Below are 27576 nucleotides of genomic sequence, written 5' to 3' on the forward strand. Positions count from 1 at the left end.
CCTCTCCCTCACCTCTCTCTTAGTTATTAATAGCCGCCCTCAGCCTCTCAACGGTGATTATTTAGGCGCTCTCCTTTTTTTAATTCGCTTTACCGTTTGATTTTCACGTTTGACTTCTGACTTATTTCAATTACTGTTTCAACTGATTGCATTTTAAATTCTTTCACGCATTCATTTGCACAATGTGATGAATACTGTGAGAGTCAAACGGTCATAAACAAAAGAGACGGGATAAACGGAGAAAGCCCGGTCATTAAGTCATTGAGAAGTAGGTTATCAAAGTTCATTTAGTGTTTGCTATCTGACATTGATTTCAGCTTATTAGCTTTCAGTTTAGAAGCTGAATTAAGTATTGTTTTAGAACCCAACTGAAACTGCACGCCAATTTAGAACACTTTTTGACAATGAAAAGAAAAACAGAAAAAGTTCGGTCAATTTATCTCTTCTTTTTTTCTTTTCTGTTTCAATACCGATGTGCATCAAGCGCGTCAACGTTGGCTTTTTTCCGGCAATGTATCGGGTATGTTTCAATCTTAGTGATTAGGCTTACTTTCCAGATGTTTTTGAATAGTTTGTTCTCCATTTGGTGGCAAATTTTGTTGCAGTTAAATTAGTCCTGTTGTCTTTTTATGCTTCGTTGTCTTTTCATGGTTTGCTGTGTTTTTCTGCTTCATCGAATATTTTGTGACTTCTCTAGGCTTGTTTTTTTGTCTCTTATTCTTCTCAAAGAGCTTTTAAGCAATAGTTGCCTTGCAAAATAATTAAAAATGAACGAAATCGGAAACAGGATAAATCCATAAAGCCCAATTGCAGCTGCTCGTTACTTGAACTTTGTTCTTATAAATCTTAGTTTCAATCTGTAATGCGTACTGTTTTTGATACTAGGCCATGTATCCTCTCACTATGAAAGAGTATGTTCAACTACAAAATGACATCAAAACAGTTCGCACTTTAAAAATCATTGTTCAAAAATCAATTTTTTCATTACCGATCCCAATCGTGGTTATGGGAATCAACAGCGGCTGTTTTCCGGCCATTCGTCGGGTATTTTTCATTAATAATAACCGCCTCAGCTTCTCAGCAGGCTATTATAGCGCACCTATTTTTTTTACAATTCAAAGAATTTGAATTGTATTGGGGCGCTGTCTTTTTTTTAAGATCTGTTCACACATTTTCATGATTTTTGAAGTCAAATTGGAGTGGTGATTTTGGTCACGCCGAAACAGGAAGTGGAGCGAAAAAGCGAGTGGTTTTGCGGCGTGAAATTTTTTCGCTTTAAATTTAAAGTAGAGTGAGAATACGGTGTTTGAACAAAAATTCGCTTTATGGGTAGTGGTTTTTTGTTCACATGCGGCAATTTCACTTTGATTTTTACTGTTTTTTTTTCGATTTTTTGGATTGGTTTTTTTTCTAAATAGTGTTTCCAATCCTTTCACAGCTCATTCTAGGCCTAGTTTTTTTGTTTCAACCAAATTTCCATTTCTCGCTAGTGGTTTTTTGTTCATGCGACATTTTGACATTGATTTTCTGTTTTTTTATCATATGTTTTTAGAAATGGTTTGTCCAATTAACTCACAGTCCGTTCTAGGTCTGATCTTTTGTTTAATCAAGGACAATTCTTTGAATTGTACGTCAGGACTTGTCCTGTTATGTTTTTTACTTCGCTTTACCTTCGTTCACAGCTTGTTCAACATTTTGCGTGAAATCTTTTTGACTTCTCTAGGCTAGTTTCAGTCTTCTCTCATTCTGCTTAAAGAAAGTGCTTTCAGACAGGAGTTGCTCAGCGAAGCAATTCAAAATGAACAGAGTCAGTATTAAAAAACGAAATCAGAAATAGAAACGGGATAAACTCATAAAGCCCGATTTTAGATGCCCGTTACTCGAACTTTGTTCTTAGTTAGCATCTCTAATGCTTATTGGCATTGATACTAGCCCCTGTTTTGTCTCACTACGGAGCAGGAGTATGTTCAGCTCCAAAAGGACATCAAAATAGTTCTCACTTAAACATTTTTTTGTACAAGAATCATTTGTTCACTAGTTTTTCTCTTCTTTCAATCCCAATCTTGTTTATGAGAATCAACGGTGGCTGTTTTCCGGCAATTTGCCACGTATTTTTGGTTCCATAGTTTTTTCCATCAGCATAATAGTAAACAGTGATATCCAGAATGCTGCCTAATTCATTAGAGAATTCAAGTTTTCTCTTTTTGTCTGGTGACTATCGTTTCGGATGTATTGCACATAGCAAAAAAAGTACATTCAAATCTTCCAATATTGCGCATAGATATATAAATTTTATTTGACTCTAGATAGTGAGTTGGAACGGCTTCTCACGGTCAGTTATCGGTTACTTCCTAGGTATTCTTCACGTTATCCTATATATTAATTGCATGACAGTTTATAAGGCACCATGTTTAACGAAAGGCGAATTTGAATGTTTAAGAGGCCTCTGAAGAGCATGTTTAAAAGCTATTGAAGATCAAGTTTAAGAGCTGTTGAGCAGCATGGTTAAGAGGGCCGATTGTGAGAGGTCAATGACCAAAAAAATTGCTCTCGTAAAAGGTCAATGTCCGAAAAGCGCAGACTGCAAAAGAGTCATTGACCTAAATGCAAAAAGTCGTTGACCTAAATGCAAAAAGTCGATGACCTAAATGCAAAAAGAGTCAATGACCGATATTCCAGCTGCCAATAGGTTTGCGCGCCGCAAAAAAAACAGGGATTCACGAAAAGTCACTCACCGAAAAATGTCAATTAGAAATAGATCCAAAAAGAGGGTATTGCTATTTTTGGCCTTTCAATGATTTCTTGTTATTCCGTTGACAATATGCTGGTTGTCAGCATATGAGGTTAAACCACTCTATTTGATTGCTGTCAAACGAAGTTTGTAGCAGTTATATTAGTCCTGTTGGTCTTTTTCATGCGATTTTTTCTTGACCGATTATTTTTGACCCATTTGATTCTTTGTCCTTAAAAACGGGATAAACAGGTAGCGCCCAAGGGGCGTTAAGTTTATTTAGAGTCTTTAACTTCTCGTGAACACAAATTGTTGCGATGCTTTAAACTCTGTACGCAAAATGTATGTGTGAGCGATATGATATTTTTGAACAATCTTCATTTGTTTTCGGTTTTGCTTTTTCAACTGAAGTTTAATTAACTGCATCATTTGTTGCCAGGTTTTTTCTAGATCAAATGAAGAGTTAGCCTGCCAGAAGAATTGATTCTGTTTTTCTTTTCTACGCTTGAAGGAAGATCTTTTCTCTTTTTTTTCCTTCCTTTTGTGCTCCTTTCTCTCCTTCTTTTCTCTCTTTTTTTCCTTTCTCTTCTTTTCTTTATCTTTGTTTTCTTTTTTTTCTGTTTTTTCTCTTTCTTTTCTATCTTTTGTTCTGTCCTTCAGCTTTTCTGTTGCTTTTCTCTCTTTTCTGACGTACTGTCCTGTCTTTTGTGTTTTTTTTGTCTGTTCTTTTCTGCCTTTCTTTTCTCTTTCGTTTTGCTTTTTCGTTTTCCTTTTCTCTGTTCTTTCTGTTTTTTTTTTCTTGTGCTTTTTTCTTGTTCGCTTCTCTTTCATTTGATTTTTTTTCTGTCTTCGTTCTATTTCGCTTCTTCTCTCCTTTCTCTTTTTTTCTCGCCCTTTTCTCTCTGTTCTGTATTTTTTCCTGTTTTTCTTTTCTCTGTCTTTTTTCCGGTCTTGTTTTGCCTTTCTTTTATCTCAATTTTTGTTCGTCGCTTTCTTTTCTGACTTTAGTTTGCCTCTCTCTCTCCTTTTCTCTCTTGCTGTTCTCTCTTTCCTTTCTGCATTTCTTTCCCGTCTTTCTTTTTCGTTTGTCTTTTTCTTTTCTGTTCTTTTCTTCTGCCTTTCTTTTTGCGCATTCTTTTTTCTCTTTCGTTACTGTCTTTATTTTCTTGTTGTTTTCTCTTTTTAATAATCGCACAGCGATAGTTCGGGCTATTTTTAGCCTTCTCTCGGTTTTTTTGTTGTAAGGATTTTTGTTACGACCATATGATGTCACAGCAACTTCAAATCTGCTTTTTGTTCATTCGTTCATTTATTTTCAACTGAAATGCGTGCGTGGCGTCATTTTTCGCTCTTAGTGGAGCAAGTTTTTTCCCTTCATTCGCTGTGATTAAATTTTTGGTCACACTTGACTCATCCCACTCAAAAATGACTTCCTCACTTTGAATTAACTTTTTATTACCTTAAGTCAAAGAGAAGGTCAAATGGGTGCTCTAAATGAGGGTTATTTGAGATCTGCTTATAGAGGCAGCAAAAACATATCAGCCTTGAATGAAAAGAAGATTTTTTGGTCTGTTCTTTTTAACTGTTTTTTAGACTGCAGATCTACAAAGCTATTGCGGCTATTTTCTGACAATCTGCCAGCTATGCTTGTTTTTTTTGTCTTGCTTTTCTCTCTTTTCTGTATTTTTCTCTCTTGCTTTTCCTTTTTTGTCTTGCTGTTCTCTCTTTCATATCCTTTCCGTCTGTCGTCTCTTCCTGTTTTTTCCTCTTTTCTGCTTTTCTGCTTTTCTGTTTTGTTTATTTTGTATTTTACATGTCTTTTCTTTTCCTTTTCTCTTGTTATTTTTCTGCCGTTCTTTTGCTCAATCTTTTTACTTTCGTTCCCCTCTCATTTCTCTTTAGTTCGTCGTTCTTTGCTGTTTCTGTTCTGTTTTCCTTTTCTCTCTTGCTTTGCTGTTTCTTTTCTGCTTTTCTTTTCTTGTTTCCTCTTTCTGTTCTTTTCTTCTGCCTCTTTTTTCATCCTTTGTCTTTTTTGTTGTTCTCTTCTCTTTTTGCTCTTTAGTCTCTCTTTTCTGTTCTTTTCTGCCTTTTTACTCTTTGTGTTTTCTCTTACTTTTTTCTCTTTTTTCTGCCTTTCGTTTTGTTCTTCTGCTTTTCTTGTTTTTTTCTGTATTTTTTCTGCCATTCATTTTTCTCATCCTTATTCTCTTTTGTTTCTCCTTAGCTTCTCTCTTTAGTTATTGCTTGCTTTTCCGTCTTTTTTGTCTTCCTTTTTGCTTTCTTCTCTGTCTTTTGTTTCTGTCTTTCTTTTCTCTAATTTCTTTCTGTTTGTCTTTTCTGCCTCTTTTCATTTTTTTTTGTCTTTTTCTGTTCTGTCTCTCTCCTTCTCTTCTGTTCTTTTTAGTCTGCCTTGCTTTTCTTTGTCTTCTGTCTTTTTTTCTCTTACCTTTTTGTATATCGTTTTTGTCTTTCCTCTATTGCTTTTCTCTTTTCTTGGTTTTTTCCTGCCTTTCTTTGTTCGCAGTCGTTTTTTCTCCTTCCTGCCTCTGTCGTTTCTCTATATTTTCTCGTTGTTTACTTTTTCTTTTCTGTTTTTTTCTCTCGCTTTTCTCTGGCTTTTCTGTCTGTCGTTTCTCTCTTGCTTTTCTGTCTTTCTTTTCTCTCTTTCCTCTTGCTTTTCTTTTTCTTTTCTCCCTTGCTTTTCACTTTCCTTTTCCCAATTCTGTCTCTTTCGTTTACTTCTTTCTCTTGTTCTTTTTTTTCTTTCTTTCTTCATTTTTTTCTTTCTCTTCCGTCTTTTCTTTCTCGATTTTTTTCATTCTATGTCTTTCATCTCTTGTTTTTCTCTTTTTCTCTCCTGCTTTGGTCTCTAACTTCTCCCTTGCTTTTCTCTTCTCTTTTTTGCTTTTCTCTCTTTTGTCTCTTTCTTTTCTGTCTTTCGTTTTTCTTCCTTTTCTCTCTCGCTTCTCTTTCTTTTCTCTCTTCATTTTCTGTCCATTTTTTCTCTTCTGTTTTTCTGTTTCTTTCGTTTTTCTCTGTAGTTTATGTCTTTCTTTTCTCTTTCCTTTTTCTCCTGCTTTTCTCTTTCCTTTTTCTCAATAGTGTGTTTTTTTTTCTTTCTTTTACCTCTTTCTCTTGTTCTTTGCTCTTCCTTTCTTTCATCATTTGTTTCTCTGTTCTCTTTTTTCTTCTCTCTTTCTTTTCTGCCTTCTTTACTTCTATCTTTCGTCTGTTGCTTTTTTTTCTGTTACTCCTACTTTTTTCTCTTACTTCTCTCTTGCTTTTCTCTTTTCTTTTTTACTTCTCTCTTTTGTCTCTTTCTTTTCTGTCTTTCATTTCTTTTTCTTTTCTCTCCCTCTCTCTCCATCATCTTTTTTCTTTACGGTTTCTCTCTTTTTTCTCTTGCTCTTCTTTTTTCCGTTTGTATTTCTTTTCTCTCTTTCATTTGCCGTTTATGTCTTCTCTTTTTTTCGTCTTTTCTCTCTATTTTGTCTTTTTTTCTGTCTTTTTTCCTCCTTTTCTCTCTTGCTTTTCTCTTTCCTTTTTCTCCTGCTTTTCTCTTTCCTTTTTCTCAATTGTGTGTTTTGTATCTTTCTTTTACCTCTTTCTCTTGTTCTTTGCTCTTCCTTTCTTTTCTCATTTGTTTCTCTGTTCTCTTTTTCTCTTCTCTCTTTCCTTTCTGCCTTTTTTACTTCTATCTTTCGTCTGTTGTTTTTCTCTTTTACTCCTACTTTTCTCTCTTACTTCTCTCTTGCTTTTTTCTTTTCTTTTTTACTTCTCTCTTTTGTCTCTTTCTTCTCTGTCTTTCATTTCTCATTTCTCTTTCTTTTCTCTCCCTCTCTGTCCATCATCTTTTTTTCTTTACGGTTTCTCTCTTTTTTCTCTTGCTCTTCTTTCTTCCGTTTGTATTTCTTTTCTCTTTTTCATTTGTCGTTTATGTCTTCTCTCTTATTCGTCTTTTCTCTCTATTTTGTCTTTTTTTCTGTCTTTTTTCTCTCCTTTTCTCTCTTGCTTTTCTCTTTCCTTTTTCTCCTGCTTTTCTCTTTCCTTTTTCTCAATAGTGTGTTTTTTTTTCTTTCTTTTACCTCTTTCTCTTGTTCTTTGCTCTTCCTTTCTTTTCTCATTTGTTTCTCTTTTTCTCTTCTCTTTCCTTTTTGCCTTTTTTACTTCTATCTTTCATCTCTTGTTTTTTCTATTTTTTTTCTGCTGCTTTTCGCAGTAGAAGTTCGCTATCTGTACTAGTCTTAGCGCTCCTTAAATGTGCAAATTATCAAAAGTTGAACATAAAATTGCTGGTACTTGGGGGTAATTTACTAAATCAAACACATCGGTAACGTAACGTAATACCTATGACTGTTGAACGAGTGGTATATGTTCCAGCGCGACGTGGTACAAGAAAAAAATGAATTATAAAACTTCTATTCTTTTAAATGATCTTGTTATGCTTTTGCGGGCCTGCTAGTGATTTTTAATCTCAAGCAAAATATCACTATCAGTTTGAGTTGCACCTTTTATGTCACGAGATCAGCATGGTGCTCTAGGGTTATGCAGCAAGTAAGGAGACTATACGGTACGTGATTGTGACAATATAGCATGTCAATATTCTAAACTTGATTTCTTAAGAGGGTATGATTAACTTTCATACCTTAACTCGATCTTCAATTTTCGATTCAGAGATACTAAGGAACCCGTTGCTCAGTGTTTTGTCATCAAAGATGCAAATGTTGGGCTCAGGTTTCAAAATAAGGTATTTCTGGGAATTTTTCTGTTTCTGCATCTGTTACTCTCACTATACTTAAATAGTTGATTGGCCGTCCTTTCGAGCGAAGCGCTTTTACTGATGGGTTGTTTTAGAACGACTTCAGCACAGTGGTGTACGCCATGATCAAGACTGGGGTGATGATGATTGGGGAGTTTGAGTACACTGATATCTTCTTTGGAGATCCGGACACTAATCCCAAAGGCAGCTGGCAAGTGGTGACCCTTCTGTTCTTCGTCGTATTTGCAGTGATCATGTCCATCATCACCATGAACCTGCTGGTGGGTCTGGCTGTAGATGATATCAAGGCTGTCCAGGACACTGCTGTTCTGCAACGCATGGCTATGCAGGCTAGTTCAACACCCACACCAATGGAAAGAACACTCAACTCGGTTCTGTTGTGATAAATGGCATCATTGTCGTTGTGCCGACCCCGCCTTTGTTGGGGGAGGGAGAGAGGAACTATATGCTCAACTGGGTTTTTTGTCCAGTCAATTTTGGCCGATCAATATATCCATTGTAGAGAATTGTGAGTGGTATCATGAGAAAGCTCGTTCAGCGTTGAATATATAGTTTAAAAATTTTTAACAGCCGCGAAGATCTCGAATGATATAAGCTGAACGAAGCTATACTGCGGTGCTCCTGTTTTTTTTACTATTCAAAGAATTTGAATTGTGTTGGGGCGTTGTCTTTTTTAAAAGATCTATTCACACATTTTCGTGATTTTTGAAATCAAATTGGGAAAATGATTTGGTCATGTCGAAACAAGAAATAGAGCGTAAAAGCAAGTGGTTTTGCGGCGTGAATCTCGCTTTCTCGCTAGTAGTTTCTGTTCACATGCGGCAATTTCACTCTAATTTTACTGTTTTTTTCAATTTTTTTGATCGGTTTTTTAAACCATCTAGCTTCTAGATATAAAACCGATCAAAAAAAATGATAAAAAACAGTAAAAACCAGAGTGAAATTGCCGCATGTGAAAAAAACTGCTAGCGAGATTTCCAATCTATTCATAATCCATTCTAACTCTCATTTTGTGTTAGGTCAATGAAAATTCTATGAGTTTTTGGTCAGGACTTGTCCAATGTTTTTTGTTTAGTCGTCTGACGCTCTTTTTTCGTTTTACATTTGTTCACACTGCAAAGCTGAAAAGGTCAAATTTTCTCATTGAATTCTTCCTCTCACTAACTGCTTTTGCCCGCGTTACGTCATTTCTCATTCTCTCAAAAAAATTTGTCAGTCTTTTTCGTGATTAGATTTTGATCATGCGTGACTTACCTCACTCAGTAAAATGACTTCTGCACTTTAAAACTTAAGTTTAATTTGAATTCGTTTAACCCAAAAAGTCTAGTGCTAGTGGTCTATTAAAGGACTGGTGGTCGATCTGTCTATCTAATCTCTTTAGTTGTTTCAATTCATGGAAGGCCCCAAACGTCTATCGCTGCTATTTTCCGGCAATCTGCCGGCTATGTTTGTTATCGAGGTTGGAATTATTATGAACATTCAATTGATTTCTGCTCTTTTTGTTGATATTTTGTAATATTTTGCTCGTTATCGTCATTTTTCTCAATATGTTAAAATTGTTAACGACAAAATTTTATTACTTTATCTTTAAAGATAGAGGAGAGTTGCTGAATTGTTTGAACCGACCCTTTCGGTTGCGTTTTTTTGTCTGTCATTGGATCTTCTTTTAATTTCAAAAATGTCAGTAAATATGCCCAATTTTCTAAGATGCTGGTCCTAACGACCTCTAAACTGCTGGAACATACCTTCGTAATCTCCAGGTAAGTATTATTATTTCACATGAGCTTCCTATGAGAGTGTTCTGAAAGACAATTTTGCCGGTTTTTGCTTATTCAACTCGATATTTATACAATTCGTATCATTGAAAGCTGCTCTCTTTTTCTCAGTCGGCTATTATAACAGGCATATTTTTGTACTTCGTCGAATAAAAATTTGCGATTTACGTTAGGTCACAGCTCGTTCAACATTTTGCGTGAAATATTTTTCAACTTCTCTAGGCTAGTTTCACTTTTCTCTCATTGTGCTCAATGATTTCTTAAAGAGCAGTTGCTCAGCAAAGTAATGAAGAGAAATCAGTTAAAAACCAAAATCAGAAATGAATACGTGATAAACCCAGAGGAGCCCAATTTTAAGTGCCCATTAATTGAACTTTGTTCTTATGAATCCTAGCTACCATATCTAAAGCCTATTTGGTTGTGAGAATAGCCCCTGTATCCTCTCGTAAAGAAACATGGGTATGTCCTACTATGAAATGACAGCAAAATAGTGTGCACTTTTTTATAGCTGCAAAGCTGTAAGCTGAGCGAAGCTATATTGCGGTGCTCTTGTTTTTTTTGTTTCGTCGTCTGACGCTCTTTTTTCGTTTTACATTTGTTCACACAGCAAAGCTGAAAAGGTCAAATTTTCTGAATGACTTCTTCCTCTCACTAACGGCATTTGCGCGCGTGACGTCATTTCTCGTTCTGTCCAGCAAAAGTTTTTAGGTTATTTGCGTGATTAGATTTTGATCATACGTGACTTACCTCACTCAATAAAATGACTTTTGCACTTTAAAACTTAAGTTTAAATTGAATTTGTTTAAGGTCAAAGGAACTCATATGTGCAGTAAAGGTCCCTAATAAGAGGCTCCTGCGGGATCAATTTTAACAAGCTTTATTAATTTATGAATGTTTTTTACCTAGTTTTTTTGAGCGGCGTCGATTTTTCAATTTAGATCTGTATCTGTTTCTATCTCTATTATATGGCACGCAGGTCTATTCTTTCGCAGCTATTCCCGCAATCTGCCGGCTATGTTGTAGAAAAATCAGTTTCTTCTTTTTCTGTTCTTTGAATCCCACTAGTGATGTAATATCCACTTCTAATGGATATAAAGTAAATGCAAAGTTAGTTTTGGTGCCATCATGGTTTTCTTACAAAAAATAGTTCAGATTGTTTTGGGGCGAAATGAATTGGCAAGTCTTAATGGTTTTGCGTGGTGGTATAATTGAACCTATATATTGATTTCAGTTGGTTTTAATTTTTCGAGTTGATAAGGATTTAATTGCTCTTTTCTAATTCTTTTTTTGCATTTTTTTAATCAACCCATCAAAGGTAACTGAAGCCTTTTGCCAGTACTGCTAATGGTTTTAGTTGATCGCGAATGACTTTGAAATTGTTTTCTAAAGTAAAATGTAAGCGTAGGTCTTGTAACTTAGTCAATCATGACAGGTCACATCTCTTTCTTGGCCAAGAAAACGTTAATCGACCTATTGATTTCCTTACTCGAACTGATGGTTTAATTTGTTTGACACTAGATGTTCATAGTTTGTTTTTGCTAGTTTTGATGCTGGTCAAGTTTCGTGGTTCTTTTATCCTTTCATAAAGTCCATTCATAAAAAGGGTCCAGTGATGTTGAAATGAGATCCAATTACAATTGTTCAACTAATTTCTTAGTTTTAATGGCTTCAACATAGTGTTCTGTATAATTGTTTGTAAAATTTTGTTCTGCCTGAGTTCGTTGTTTATTTGCAGTCTTACGATTTATTCTCACTAATGACTGGCCTAATTGTTTTCTTTAGGACTTACAGGTTAATTTATCTAGTATGAACATTTAATTGCTATGGTGCGATTTTTGAAGAAACTTACAGGTTAATATATCAAGTATGAATAATTAATGATGCAGCAATTATTGAAGCTAATCTTGTAGTTGTACAATTGATCTTGTAGTCTTTTTTTTTCAATTTATTTTGCTTTACCGTTATCTTTATCGGTTGAATTAAATCGCACTAAACTTTATGATTCAGTCATAATCAAAATCGCTTTTCATTCACAATTTCAACCAACTGAACTCACGCCGCCCTAGTTAATAATTAGTAAAATGCAAATTGTGACAAATTTTGTTTCACTTTTTTCTAGTTCTCAACAGCTCGATTAAATTTGCGGCTGAAGTTATTTCTTGCGTTTTTATTGCATAATCTGAGATCGATATTAATTTGTTTTCTACTGGGCATAACGTGGCCAGTTAAAATTATTTAAGTTATTTTGTTGGCCAATACAGTGCACTTTCGGTGTCCTGAGATCGGGTAGTCCAACGCGACGGTCTTTCAAACAAGTTAGTTTTTTTTCCGATCGCGTAACGATCCTATGAACGTAAACTAGAAGTTCTAGAATGAAAATCAGGCTGATCTTGGCTTCGGTTTTTCTAATCGTAGAGGATATATATCAAAATGTTAATTGTTCTCAATCAGACGATCAATTTAGAACGGCTTCTGGTCGTTTTAATTATTGAACTTTTGGTTTTCTCTTGGATCGATCTCCCCTCTCAATATAAACGAGTAGGAGTGGAAATCCTAACTTAGATTGTTTAGACACGCCTTTCTTTTTAAAAGATTGGTATTTTTGAACTAAAGTGGAACTAAAGATTTTGAACTAAAGTGGAAGCGAATGAGGAAATCAACTGATATAAAGAAAATTATGAGACCACCCTGAAATGACTGATATTTGCGATTCCAATATATCTCTGACCTTACGTGACGATATGACCTCTAAATACTTAGACTTCTACGTATCTCGTCCCACTGAGTGCCGGATACCCAAAATTTTGAGAACAAAACAATCATTAAAGTTTGAAAAATACCCAAAAATAAAGTTATACCGTAAAGTTTCTACCAAATTATCTCCCAGGCCATCCAATAGGTAACCCACGTCGCTCAACAGCTCGTTGACATTGCCCAGTAGGAAAATAACCAAATTCTACCAATAAAAACAAAATTAACTTTTAAAATTGGCAAATTAATCAAGTATATTGCAAAGTTAGCAAACGAACGAAGATAACCAATTGTAACAAATAGCAAGCTGATATGTGACGTAATTGCTCTGTTAACGCAGAATGATCTTAGTTTTAACCAGTTTTCACTTACTTACAGGACGAAAACTGAGCTAAAATTTCGAATGTTAGCCAAAATGTGGAAAATTTTGTTTTTCATAAATTTTGTTTTTTGCTCACTATGAGCATCCGGAGTTTTGTTCTCAAAAGGGAAGCTAGGGGATTGAAATGTATCGAATAACCAAGAAAAATTAAGTGGGGATTAGACTGAAGTTATAGTGCTGATTGTAACGAAAGGTATAAGATGCTTTTCTCGCAACAAATTTGTACTAATGCTCAATAATTGCCTGTGAGCCTTTGGGGTTTGTTTTAAACCAACACAACATAAATGAAGCCACTGAATTAAACAGGTTTTATTGCAACATTTCCTGACTATTGATATTTTGGTTAATATTTTGGCAATTAAGTTAGGTTGACAACGCATGTCAACGACTAAAGGCAGCTTGCATGGTTTCAACCTCTGTATGCTAAGAGTTTTGCTCTACGTTTTTTTCAACCTTGGTATGTCACAATGGTGTGTGGTTGAGTGACGTTGGAAATGTATTGTTTGAGAGGGCGTGGCTGTGGCAACGTTTTGGATAACTGTCAATTTCGTCAGCTAGTTTAGCAAACTTCGACAGGAAGTTCCAAGTGTACTGAGAGAAGTGTTTACTAGAATAGGGGTCGCTTTGTCATCGGAGTTCAAATTGCACTCAGCGAGCTTACGCTGAATTTACGATAGGCACAATGATTGTTTCTGGCCTTGAAAGGAAATGATTCCCAATGGTTCTTTAATGGTTTCATCAGAAAATCCATGTGATTTTTTATATCACAATACTTGGCCATACCCATTTCAAGATTGATTGCACCGCTTCAGGAATAGCAGTAAGCACATGATAAAATTTTGCCTCGTTTTTAGTAATTCCGGAACGGGCAAACTGGTAATCCATTAGACGGAACGAAATTTTAGGATTAAATCGGTAAAGAATAGGTGGTTTGACCAGGACTCTGGCTATGTAGCCGCCTGCTGCTAGGTGTGGTGGAGCCAGAAATAGTTTAAGATCTATTGTTCCAACTAGAGTTTGAAAACCTGTGGAAATTTCCCCCCGTAAATTTAACAAAAATACCCCAAGCAGATAACGAAACCGGCAACTACCGAGTCTGCTGCAGCACCTAAACCTGTACGTGTACCGGCATACCAACACGTGTGATTTCCATACCCAAACTTGTACCAACCATACCCTGACTTGTACCTAGAAAACCCGAATCGAGCCTAAGAATCCAATCCTGTACCTACCGGATTGCCCTCCTCAGTAATCCATCACCGTAATACCAGTTATTGAAAACAATTAACAGGAGCCCGGGAAGGAAACAATTTTAAGGAGTCGAAGGAAAGTAAAAATTCGACTAGGAATTTCTGATAAGAAGGAGAATAGCGTTCAAAAAATAACTAGGTTCATTTTAAGGCGTATTTTAGGCTCTAAGGGTCACCGTTATATGATTGCGACTAACTTAGATTATTTTGGGTACGCCTTTCCCTTTAAAAGATTAGTATAATATCTGAACTATAGTGCAACGATTAGAGGAAATCAACTGACGTAGAGACAGACAATCCCGGAAATTTCATGAGACTAAAATGTGATTATGGAGATATCATGATTATACTTCCGATTCCTCCATTTTGAACAAGTTGTACTCTGATTATACTGGACTATATGACCTCTAATTAATTGCACTGCGACAAATGGCTTATACAAGGTAACAAGGGGCGAATTGTTGTTCCTTGTCAGCACGCGGTAAAACTTATGCAGGATCTGGTTTTGTTGTTCATAACTTCCCATATCTCGCTCTTTAGTGACTTGCCGTTCTTTGCATTTTTGACGTTGTTTGAGATATTGCTTTAACGACAGACATGCAGGTGTTATGATTTTAAAAATTCCAACAAATATGTTGCAGTATAATTCTCATGACCAGCATGATTTTGCAGCTGTGTTCGTTCGTGCGTGCGTGTCAAGATGTCATTACTTGTTATATGTACTTTCAGGTTGATAGTTCACAGTTGAATAACCGAAGTGAATAATTAGATATTTAAGTCTCCTCTGTTTCAAAGTTTTAAACAATATCCTTTGGGTCTTGAAAAGCCGTGGTGTTTGTTTAATTCCCGAACAAGTCGATGTGCTTGATGTCTAATCTTATCGTGTAGATTGTTTTGATCCCGTCCAGAGATAACGTCATATTAAATTAAGTTATGCTCTCTCAAGGAACTGTATGTTTGACTTGAAGTGCATTGTTCATACAGGTACGATAAAAGCACACAAACCGAATAGCTGATATGTCATTATGTATGTTTGGGTGCTCAGAGCATGCTGCTAAGTTGAATGTAGTGTCGTTGTGTATATTGAAAGATTGTTATTCTCGAAAATCCGATGACGGACATACGAAAATCCGACTGGTTGTCAACTGCGGACATACGAAATTTAATGTTGGTCTTTTTAGTGCGACTTTTGCCTGATCGATTTTTGATTTGACGCTTTTGACTTTTCTTCTTGGAAACGGAAATAAAAAGCTAAAGCCCCTGAGGACATTAAGTCACTGAGCATCTCTCTTAGAGCTCAACTAGTCTCTAAGTGTTCGATTCATGGAAGATGCTGAGAAAACTAGTTAATTGTGTGAGGGGTTGTTTTCTGGACCCCCTCAGTCCGCAGAGCGGTTTGGAAGGTCAAAGGCAGCTTTTTTCCGGCAATTTGCCGGCTATGTTTTGAATGTATGCATCTCAGTGTAGTGCATTCTCAAAAATTTGTAATTGCTGTGGAGCGAAGTCTTGACCATTTTGTCTTATCGGGTGACTTTAATCGCGATTGACTTCTTGATTTTGGTATGATAAAAATTGCTTTCTCATTCAAAATTTCAACCAACTAAACTCTCGTGGCGCCAGCTTAGTACTAAAAGTCAAATAAAAAATGTGCCAAAATTGGTTTCATTTTGTTACTCTTATTTTACTAATGGATAATATAAGCTCTAATTGCATCACTGAATCCCCCGAATTCCTATTGCAGCACTATTACACACTCCTCCTTCTCCTCTGCCTCAATTGGGTTACAATTTAAGTGACTTCTATTATTCGTTCGAGGGCAATTTGTTCAACATTAGTAGGCTGTGCTCTTGCTCTGCTAACTCTGATGGTTTATGAAGGGTTGAAATGTTTTTTTTTCCAACTGCTTCAATGTTTTTGAAAAGTAGTTTTGGCTCTTATCTATTTAATAGCCGCCCTCATCTTCTCAGCCGGCTATTATTGCGGACGTATTTTTTTTTTACTTCGTCAAACTTTTTTTCGCTTTACCATTTTGCCGCTTTTTCGACATTTTGCGTGAAATCTTTTTGACTTCTCTAGGCTAGTTTCTCTCTTCTCTCATTCTGCTAAAAGTGAATTTGAACATCAGTTGCTAAGCAAAGCAATTCAAAATGAACAGAGTCGGTATAAAAAATTGAAGTCAGAAATAGAAACGGGATAAACCCATAAAGCCCAATTTTAGATGCCCGCTATTTGAACGTCGTTCCTATAAGTCTTAGTTACCACCTCTAATGCTTATTGGTGTTGATAGTAGCCCCTGTAGCCTCTCTCTAAGAAACAGAAGTATGTTCAACTACGAAATGCCATCAAAATAAATCGGACTTAAAAAATATTTTTGTACAAAAATCCTTTTTTTTCAATATATTCTATTCGTTCAATCCCAATCATGCTTATTGGAATCAACGGCGGCTATTTTCCGGCAATCTGCCGGGTATGTTTTTAATAGCCGCCCTCATCTCAGCAGGCTGTTGTTGCGCTCCTTTTTTGTTACGACTCGAAGAGGAGTTATGTTTATCTGTTTTTTTAATCGGTCCAGTTGTTCCAAAACAGGATGTAAAAGTCAATGCCGCACGTGCAAAAATTGTGATTTGCTGTTGTTGAACAAAACTGGAGAGCGCAGAGAAGAGAAAGGGGTGTTTTTGGTCATACCAGTTTTCGAAAGAAAGCAAGTGTGAATATAAAGTGAGTGGGATCAATTGTTTTTTTTTCAAAACATTAACAAGAAACTGTTCGTCTGGAAGCATTTTTGACTATCTCAATTTTGTTTTGGTATTTTATATGCAATCCTGAGCTGTTTTTTGTGATTTCGCCGTCTTAGACGCTTTTTTCAACCGGTTTTTGTATTCTTGTTTTTGTACGCTTTTGTAGTTCTCATAGTTTTTTGTGAATGGGTTTTTAATACCCGCCTCAGCTTCTCAGCCGGCTATTAAAGTGCTCCCAATTGTTTACAATTCAAAGAATTTGATCTGTTTTGGGGCGCTGTCTTTTTACGACTCGAAGAGGAGTATTGGAGAAGTCCTTTTTTTTAATCAATTTCATTGGAGTGATTTTTGAAGCGGGAAATGAAATACGTGAGAAAATTTGGAGTGATTTTGGTGCTGAACAAAAGTAAAGAGTGGAGCGAAAAGAGAGTGGTTTTTGTTCATACCGCTGTTTTTGAGAGCGAGAAATTGATGTGTGAAAAAAATTTTACAAGCGAGCGAAATTTTTTGTTCACGTGCGGCTTTTAAAAGCAGTTTTTTGCAACTTTTGATGGTTATGAGGTTTGATTATGATATTGCATTAGTTTCAGGCTTGTTTTGATAAGAATTGAGGGTTTCAAGTAGTTAATTTGATTTTTTTAATGCTAATTTGGAGGTTTTTAATCAGTTTTGACGAAATTTAATTATTTTTTTACCTGTTTTAAGTGGGATTGGAATAGAAGCTTGTTACTTAAAGAATTTTCAGAGCAATTGATTAGAGTTTTGTTGGTATAAATAGTTTTTTCTTCGGAAAAATTACAGAAAAATTGAGAAATTTTAAACCATTTCTTTTTTTTGCAGTTTTTCTTTTTTTTCAATCTTAGACAAGTTTATTACCCCATTATGACTTGCCCCTTGTTTTGCGAGCTTTTCATTGCTCTAATTGCAATGGAATTTTATGCGGCTTTATGTTTCCTTGTGCTATTAAAAACTCATCAAGGTTTTATAGTTTTTTGTTCAGTTTGTTTTTGAATGCCGTTGCTATTCTTCCTTAATTTTTTTACGGCATTTGTGGAGTTTTGGGGTTCACAATAGTTGTTCTAGGTTTTTAGCCATAAGTATGGGCAATTTTCTCCTTCGAGTGATTTCCGGAATTCTTCGGCTATGTTTTTTTTCAAGATCTGTTCACCATTCATGATTTTTGAAGTCAGATTGGAGTAGTGATTTTGGTCACGCCGAAACAGGAAATGGAGCGAAAAAGCGAGTGGTTTTGAGGCGTGAAATTTTTCGCTCTAATTTTTAAGTAGAGTGAGATAACTGTGTTTGAACAAAAATTCGCTTTCGCTGGTGGTTTTTTGTTCACATGCGGCATTTTCACTCTGGTTTTTACTTTAAAATTGTTGGTACAAATTGTTTCAAGTCTTTTCTCTTCTTTCAGTCCAAATCTTGGTTATGGGAATCAACGGTGGCTGTTTTCCGGCAATCTGCCGGGTATGTTTTTTAATGAAAATAGATTTTTGTTGGTATTGGTGGCTTTTTCGTTTCGTTAATTTGAATTTAGAAACAATTTTTCGCTCAATTTTGTGTTTGAATTTTTTGACTAAGTGTTCAGTTTTTCTTAAGGTGATTGAGAACAGTTATTGAGACTTATTTAATATTTAGAGAATATTGTTAAAATGGCAGTGATGGAATTCGTTTTGGTTTGCAAGATGGTTTTTCAAAAATCTTTGAGCCTTTTTGATGGTTTCTTGGTTTCCTGGTTGAATTATATTGGCTTGCGAGGTTTTTTTTATTTGAAATGTTTTTCTTAATTCCGCTTGAAATAAGTTTGAAATCACAACAATTATTTGTTGTCTTTTTATGCAAAATTTTCATGCATTAATGGACGTATTGCTCTCCCTCTCTCGCCCTCATTATTGAAAGTTAATTGTTCCATTATTACTAGTTTTTCTTTACAAGTTTTTCGTCATGCAATTTGACCTCTACGTTCTTCGCCGACCTTAGTTGGTTATGATGATTGAGCTCTTATTAATTTAAGAATCAATGTAAATGTTAAGCTACAATTCATGAGTTTCTATGGAAGAACAGAAGTTTATGGGACTTTGCATGGCTCCCAATAAGACAAATATGATCTAATTCTTTAACAATCAGCTGTATAGGATGGCTTTGTAAAGAATTTTGCTCGATGAAGTTGCTAAGTTTCAAAGTCTTTTCACAGTATCTTAACTGATTCACTGGATTATAATGATTGGATTGCAGGTTGAGTTGGCGCTGCAAGTGCAACACATTCTGCCAGAGAGATTCCGGAAGTACTTCATCATCAAGCAGGAGACCCTCTACCCAAACAAGATCAACATGGCTGCCTCCTTCCTCGAGAAGACATTCGGTACTGGCATGCTAGATGGACCCACCATCATGAAGAGCCTCACCATCGATCAAGTACGTCTAACAACCCAGTAATACTATTATTAAATAGTATTATGTTATGAAAGTGACACATTGCCTAACCAAAAGACTAAGAGGGTGTATCTTTCCCAATTAACTAGAAGAGCGTTAACTAATAGTGAAATGATATTTTTCCGAGTTTGAATTTTAATGTTACCCTTGAATAATTTAAACGAATGTTTGTAGCCGAGTGTGGTTTGTATTTACTTCCGTTATTGGCCAGCTTTTTTTAAATATAACATATAGAGCTGAACCTTTATATAACATAGAGAGCTGATCCTTTTTAATTGCTCTCGAACGAAGTCTAACAATTATTGTAAACGGGTGTTTATTTTATGCAAAATTTCGTTCTAGAACATTCTTTGACTTCTCAAGTGACCTTTTCACGCCTGTCTTCTTCATTTTTGAGTGAATGTTTGTTGCTAAAATGAAATCGATCGTAGCATAGAAAATTGTTGGGGACTGATAGCCGAGTGGTGAGTGCTTCTGACGATGATTTCGGAGGTGTGTGTGTGTGGGGGGGGGGGGGGGGTTGGAATCCCGCCCTGGGCGGAAACTTTTGCACTCATAAGGAAAATTTTCTAGGCTACAGCCCCTGGAATAAGTTGCCCCGCCTATCGTTCGAGAGCAGTTTGTCCGACGTTAGTGGGTTTATGCTCTATATAACATATAGAGCTGAACCTGTTATTGGAAATAAAATATTCGAAAATTGACATGTGTGTTTATCTGTATTTTCTAGATTTCTTCGCAGCAAGAACAAATCTTTTATAATAAGTTTGGATCAGAAACTATCTGAAAAAATACTAAGAAAATATGATCTTAATGTCTTTTCCAAATGACTTTAAATTTTATTGAATAATACCCAGCACTGTTTGTTTGTCTGCTTGTTCGTTAATCTAACATGTCTGTTCAATTTTCAGTACGATGACCACAATGTCGTTAACACAAAGCAGGTTAACTAAACATTACTTCACTTCTTGTATATGAAGTCACGGACAGAACTGTCTGCAGTCTTTTGTCGGTTGACCCCATTCACCCACTCTACAATTAACTCATAAATGCCTCTCTGATAAACAGTCTGAAACTGTCGTTATCTAACATATGGTAAACTGTAATCACAACGATTCATTCCGATTCATTCTGTGGGTTGTCGTGTTTTGTCATATGGGTCTGTGGGATACTAATGGATGATCAGTTCACGTCTACTGTTTTTGTCACGTTGAAAAACATAGACTGTTTGAATAATAATGGTATTGTGCTCTTAACACAGACCCGGTACTGATTTTTAATAGCCGCAAAGCGATAGCTGGGGCTATTATTTGCCTTCTTTTGGTGTTTTTACAATGCAAAGAAATTGAATTCTATTGGGACGCTGTCTTTGTTACGACTGGAAGAGGAGTATTGGTGGAGCGTCTTTTTTTGATCGATAATTTTTGGAGTGCATTTAAAGCATGATTTAAGAGTCAATGCCACATTGAAAACTAAGTGTTTAGGTGAAACGACCGAACAAATTGAAGAGCAGAGAGAGTGAGTTTCTCTCGCCGCGTTTTTGAGAGGCGGGAAAAGTAGGTGTAAAAAATTTTTTGCTAAGCGAGCAAAATTTTTTGATCACGTGCGACTTTTTCGAAGCAGTTTTTTAGTGTTAACTTTTTTTGAGTAAACGGGTTTCTGGAAGTCATATTAACAAGTAATAGCACGTTTGGGGGCACTTTGACCAATGACACATTAGAGCTTCATATGCAATCTTGAGCTCTTTTTTGTGATTTTGATCATATGGACGCTTTTTTAATCTGTTTTTGTACCCTTTTTATTAGCCGCAAAGCGATAGCTGGGCTCTTATTGGCCTTCCATTTGTTTTTTTAATAGCCGCGTCCTCAATTCCAGGCGGTTATTATAGCGCTCCTATTTTTTTTACAGTTCAAAGAATTGGGATTGTATTGGGGCACTGTTTTTTTAAGATGTGTTCACACATTTTTCAATGTCTTTGATCTTTCAAAACGGGATAAACAGCGAAAGACCAGCGGACATTAGAGGCCCAAAGTGGGCTTTAGTAGTCCTTCAAGTGCTTAGAGTGGTGCAGCTGCTGGGATGGCCTCAATTTAAGGTTAGAAGGTCATTTTTAGGAGTATTTGGCCTCAAAATGCTGCAGTTTTTCATGTTTTTTTTTGTGATTTTTTTGAGTTTTTTGTTTGATTAGTCTTAGTTTGAAGTTTTTAAAAGTTGATGAAGGCCTTTTGCGAGACAAAATAACCTGTTATGACCATTTAATGAGCTATATGTTTTGGTACTACAAACACAAACACGCAAAATGATACTAATTTTTGCAATTTTTATCTATTTTTATGTCATTTTTTGAGTTTTTCCAGCTTCAGGGACCAGGTTATCTTATTTGGGGATTTTAATAGGGATTTTAAGGGTTTATAGGGTTTATAATAATCCCCCTTAGTGATTATAAGGTTTTGTAATAGAGTACTGCATAGTTTCTAGTAGCTATGGATTAGTTTTCAACATTTTAATGTCTCGAATTTTAGCAATTTTTCGATAAAGTCTGCAATTTTTTAAGGTTTCCTAAAATTTTTGTCAATCTTTGATATTTGTCCATTCTCAAGTGCCAGAAAACCTATTCCACGGTCTGATAAAATTTTACTGCATGGTTCTTAGTTTCAATGGATTTGTTTTCAACAATTTAGCCTTTCGAATTCTAAAAATTTTTTGATAAAATTTGCAATTTTTTTCCAGTGTTTTCAAAATTTGTCTTTTATTCAGTTTCTGTTGCCCCAGTAGCTAGATAACTTCATGCAGGGTTTGATAGTATGTTATTAAGTAGTTGCTAGGGGGAAATTGAATGGTTTTCAATATTTTCATGGCACGAATTTATTTTTTTTTGAAATCTTGAATTTTCTGAAATCTTTTGAAATCTTGAAATTATTGCCTATCGATCTTTGAGCCAATGATTTTCTTAAGGCTTGGAATTGGGTTGCTGGATAGCCGCTAGAGACTTAGTAATGGTTCTGAAGATCTAAATAGCACAATTTTTAGCAGCATTTAAAATCTATAGTTAATTTCATTTAAAAAAAAAATTTCGGTCATTTTCGAGTTAATCGATCGTCAAGGGCCTTTGGATTTTTTCAAGTCTTGCAGAGATAATACTGGACCGATTTCAAAAACAAAAATATACTCATTGCTAAAACTCAAATAGTTTTCGTAATGAGTATATTTTTGTTTAGTTTGTTTGATTGTTTTAGTTTCTCAATTTTTTTAGATGATTTTGTTTGTGTTTTGGCTGGCATAGTTCTATTGATCTGCTGGTCAGGCAGGTAGAGTACTTCTAAGTTTTTGATTCAATTCTTTGAATTGTGTTTCTGGACTTGTCCTGCTATGTTTTTTTACTTCGTCTAACAGATTTTTGTTTCGTCTTGCCCTTACTTCTTGGAATTGACTTTTTCAATGACTTACTTCGCTCAAAAAATGACTTCTGAACTCACTTATGGAACTTTAAATTTTATCAACATTTACTTATTAAAGGTAAATAGTGTACTTCTAAGCAGTGCCAAACATATATGCCCTAACTCTAGTAATCAAGACTCTAGTAAACATTTACTAGAGTCTTGAGTTTTTGATTTCGATTATTAATTTTGGGATTTTTTCCGTTTGTGCCCCCCCCCAGTACGTTATGCGCTCACCAGTTACAGAGCACGTGCCATTACATAATAAGTCATTATGTAAAAAATATTGCACGTGCATCTGGGGGGTTCAAATAATATGCGCCCACTAAGCTGAGGGGGCACAAACGGAAAAGATTCTATAAGGAGAAAGCCCTATTAGGGCTTTCTCCTTATAGAGCGCATGTGTCTCATAAAATGACATTCCAAAGCTAACCTAAAAGTCTAATGGTCTGTTAAACGACTGGTGGTCGATCTGTCTATTTTATTTCTATAGTTGTTTCAATTCATGTAACGCCACAGGCGTCTATCGCGGCTATTTTCCGGCAATCTGCCGGTAATGTTTTATTTCTTAGTCAACATTTTCGTTGCCACCATATGATGTCACCATGACTTCGTTTTCTGCTTTTGTTCTTGCAATTTCCACTGAATTGCGAGCGTGACGTCGTTTTCACTCTTAGTGGAGCAAGTTTTTGGTTCATTCGCATGAAATTGACTTTTCTTTACTTTAATTCAAAGGGATAAGGTTAAGTAAGTGTGTGTCCACCTAGTTGGAGGTTATTTTGGAGCAGCTAATAGAGGCAGCAATAAGTTTTTCATCAAAATATAACATCTCAGAATCTAATGCAAAAATTTTTTTGGTTTACTTCTTCTATCTACGAAGCTATTTTACTGCAGATCTGCGAAGCTATCGGGCTTCTTTTCTGGCAATCTGCCACTTTGTCTCATTTTAAGCTTTTGGAATAATTTTCTTTGAAATCAGTTTTGATTCAGTTGAAGAAAATAGGCTGATTTTTGCACATTTTTGCTTAAAGTTTCTGATTTTGAAGTTTTTTGCCATGTTCCTCTATTTATTTCTTCTACCTTTCAGATTGTCTTTTTTTCACATGTTCATTTAAGGATTGTATGTTTGTTGTTATTATGTGGAAACAATTGAGGGTTTTGTTGCACATTTTTATAAGGAATAAATTAGTTAATTATGCAGTTTTTTCATCGTGTTTTAAGTGTTTTAAGTACGTTAGATTGGGGTTTAGGTGCTATATGAATATGCAAAAACAGTTTTTTCAAGTCTGTAGAAGACAGTTTTTGAGACTTTGAGTTTAAAGAGAACATTTTAAAAGAAAATTTGTAGGTTTTAAGATATCGTTAATCTCTTTTTGCTCTTTTTCCCCTTTTCGGAGACGTATCGTTGGCTATGCTTGCCAATCATTCGATTTTCGTTTGTTGAACGCAACTAAATCATACCAAACATTTCATAATGCACAATGCTATCGGAGTCTGAACTTTTTCTGGGAAGCAACAAAATTTGCCAAGAAATTGTCTATAATTTGTTTTCCCTGATAATTCGTTGCTTCCGTTGGTTGTTTCAAATTGATTTTTTGATGGAGTTAATAGTTGTATCAGTTAGTAGTTGGCTAGGGTGTAATTTAACTTTTAATTCGAGGAATTCCGGTGTTTTCATGCTATGTTTTTTGAAGATCAGTTCAGACATATTCATGATATTTGAAGTCAAATTGCATTAGTGATTTTGGTCACGCCGAAACAAGAATTGGAGCGAAAAAGCGAGTAGTTTGGCGTCGATATATATTTTTTCATTCGAATTTTAAAGTAGTTTGAGAAAACAGTGTTAGAACAAAAAAAAATCGCTTTCTCGATTGTGATTTTTTGTTCACGTGCGACAATTTGACTTTGATTTCAGCTTTTCCAATCCATTCATTGTCCATTCTACGTCTAGTTTAGTCAATAAAAAGTTTTTTAATTGCAGGCCCGGACTTGTCCTGCTATGTATTGTCAAGACTTTAGTTACGTTCATATGAGATCACAATCACTTCAATTCTACTTTTTGTTTCATTAATTGCAGATTTATGAAAAAAATCTGCAATGTTGTTTCATAGTTTTGACTACTACTACTACATTGGGTGCAATTTCGACTGAATTGCGTGCAATTTCGACTGAATGTGCGCAATTTCGTCTGATTTGCGTGCGTGACGTCATTTTTCTCTCGTATTGGAGCAAGTGTTTTTGTTCATTTGCGTGATTTTTTTTGGCACAAATGACTTCCTCATTATGAACCGACTTCTCTTTACTTTAATTCAAGGAGATGAGTCCAAGTCAGTATCTGTCAATTTAATTGAAGGTTGTTTGAGAGCAACTGATAGAAACAGCGACAAGTTTTACTGATTCTTAATGAAAACTTAACAGCTCAGCAATTAATAGAAAGAAATCTGGGTCGGTTTTTTACTTTTTGAGAATGCAGCTCTACAAAGCTAGCTATCGCGGCTATTTTCGAGCTATCTGCCAGCTAAGTTTAAAAATTATGAAATATCATGAAATGTAATCACTCAACTAAGTTGTCCTTCCCTTTATCACTGTCGTTTGAATTTTCTGTGACTGCACTTATCTGTATCACTATTTGTAATGTTTTTACAGAAACGCCGAACTCGCAATAAGGTAACGGTGGAATTGTTTATTTTTCGTGATATCTAGGAAAGTGGGAAAGATGTTGTTGGTAGTTCTGGGTATCTAGAACTGTTCATCTTAAAAGGTTCTCACGAAGAAGGTAAGGTTTGATGCATCATTATCTGAATTTAATGCATCATTAGTGCATTATTATCTGATGATGCATTTGCAGTCCAAAAATATTCACTTGTTTGCAGAAGAGCAGTTCCTTTTAAGAAATTATGACAGTCGATGTGAATATTGCACGCTTAACAGCTAAATTTTGAATGCATTATCAAAATGTGGTGCTCCGTCGGATTTCTGACGGAGAGAATAGAAAGAATTTTTTCAAATTGTAGAGATCCACTTATAGATGCATATACAACAATAGAATAAAGGTAATGGTTTCGTTTACGGTGGATTCCTATTAGAATCTGTCTTTTCTTCAGTGATTCTACTGTCATTTTGACTCACAACTGGCTTCAATGCTCAACTGTTAACTGTTAAAATGAGGGTGGAGTGCGAGAAGGAGCGTGAATAATGTCGTATTTGGTGATGTAGGAACCGATGGATGCTCTGAAGAGTAGACAAGAGAAGATGATCCACCAGTTGAAGATGATGGAATCCCTCATGAAAGACATGCAGAAGTCACAGGACATGTTGCAGAGGAGTGTGCACAAAATGGCAGAGAAGCAGGGCATCGAACTCAACGAGGATGACTATGTGGGGGAGGTGGACGATGACGAAGATTGAACAGGTTCAAGACTCCTCACTGAACACCATTTGAGGGATTACAGTTGCATGATACGGTGACGGTGAAACAGTATCATTGGCTACCTCTGATTCAAAAACAAACCGGAGACTTGCATTCATTATAGGGGACAAGAACTATAATCACTGTAAAATTTAAATGCTAATATTTGAAAGAGAATAATGAGCTCTTACCAACTGGGTGCCATTTTAACTAAACACTTCTGTAATTTCTAACACTTGTTTTAATCGATAATTACGTCAGTTTGTTTGCACAAGTGGGGTGAGCATACCTCGCAGAGTGACGTTAGCTATTTATCATATTCAATGTTTGTTTCTGACAGAAAACTCTAACAAACATAGTTTTGTAACCTAATCAAGTTAATTTGTCTTGCTAATAATTTCGAACTCACGAATTCTGTTGTCATCTTTTAATTCAATGCCACTTCAACGGCCAAATTTTTAAGTGCTTCATTTAGACGTGACTGCACCAATTATTTCTGTATATTTGATGAGTTAATTTGTTCCCACTTTAAAGTCCTTACTTCGATATCATGTTAGACCTCATTACTTGTAAGAATTCAATATATTTCAATACTGATGCACGATATAGTTAACATATGCACAATTTTGTTAATAGTTGCTATAAGAATCGATGATAACGTTCGAAGTGCCATAAATTAGAGTTACGTTTGATATTTTTTCTGTCTAGAAAACTAACCGATATTAGTGCCTGACAACTAACTGAGCGACGACTGAACTATTACTAACCTATCTATTTCCTTGCATTCATTTTCTATTTTTGTCGAATTGAGTGCGGATAATTCTATTAGATGCAGTACAGTTAGTAGATGTTTCGTCATTTTAATGAATGAGTTGATCTGATCAAATTCTGATTGTAGAATTTAATGATTTGTATCTAAATTTTAAATTGCTTCCTGGTTTCATTTTTCTGTAAGCCAAGGATGGATTTAAATGACTTAGTGACACGTTACGGGGTAATCAGTCAAAACATCAAAGTTATATAAAAGAATATTTCGACTATGCCTGCATCGGCTTAAGATCTCGCAGCTAATTGTGCGAAAATTGTCGATGTGAAAATTTGATTGAACTGCTATTTTGGTTAGAACATTTTCCAGTCAGAAATTCTTCAACAAACTGAAAAAATAGACAATATCAAAGTTTTGAATCTCGACCAGATGATCAGAAATGTTGAAAATTATGATTTCCTTTATCGTGGAAAGGTGCGTCTTTACTTTCGCAATGGTGTACTGTTTTTCAAAATTAAATTATTGGCTGAAGTTTTGATATTTTTGAACGAACTCATTGAAAATAAACTGGTCAATATTAAGTGATTATTTGCAAAGGGAAGCAGATCCAGCCAAAATCACTATAATGAGAACTTTACTATTATTATTTGGTGTTTTGCTGCTGCTGGGCATCATTTGTCACGCGCCACCATTATCAAAATTACCAGTGGTTTTTGAGCATGCACACAGCACCTATCCAAATACCGAACGCAATTTTAATCAATGGTACTCCTATATCTATCAACTTTTTTGAAGCTTCTTAAAAATGTTACTCATTCAAGTACTGGAAAACCTAAACAGAATTGATCTCTCAGGCAAAAAGCAATTCAGTTTTCAAAGTAATAACTATGCAGCAGATGGACTGTTTTCTATATTGAAGTGCTAATAGACATCAGGGAAATTGTTCTCGAGAAATAGACTAATTCTTTAGCTGCCGTCAAGCCTTCAGTTCAATTCAAAAGAATTCTGCGAAAAAAACCCCGAGATCTCGCATTCCAGGTTCAACCTTTAGATGCCACTGCAACGTTAATATCTATTCAAGTATTCCAAACATTCTGAAACTCCGACAACATGATTGCATTCTC

The 27576-nt window shown here is 35.5% G+C and overlaps 1 protein-coding gene across 3 annotated transcripts in view; it reads left to right on the forward strand.

The window, feature by feature from the left end:
• The window catches only part of LOC142336229 (transient receptor potential cation channel subfamily A member 1 homolog), a 150618-nt gene extending 123994 nt beyond the window's left edge, over positions 1–26624 (forward strand). For 2 of the 3 annotated variants that reach the window (XM_075384906.1, XM_075384908.1), the window contains 4 exons: positions 7586–7840; positions 18646–18825; positions 19752–19784; positions 25494–26624. In XM_075384906.1, the coding sequence (XP_075241021.1) occupies positions 7586–7840; positions 18646–18825; positions 19752–19784; positions 25494–25685 (660 nt within the window). In that variant the 3' untranslated portion in view covers positions 25686–26624. The remainder of the gene's footprint in view (positions 1–7585; positions 7841–18645; positions 18826–19751; positions 19785–25493) is intronic. The other variant, XM_075384907.1, reaches the window with a different exon arrangement.
• Positions 26625–27576: the final 952 nt, after the last annotated feature.

Source organism: Convolutriloba macropyga, chromosome 3, assembly GCF_964194025.1.
Source record: "Convolutriloba macropyga chromosome 3, txConMacr16.3, whole genome shotgun sequence".
NCBI lineage: Eukaryota > Metazoa > Xenacoelomorpha > Acoela > Convolutidae > Convolutriloba > Convolutriloba macropyga.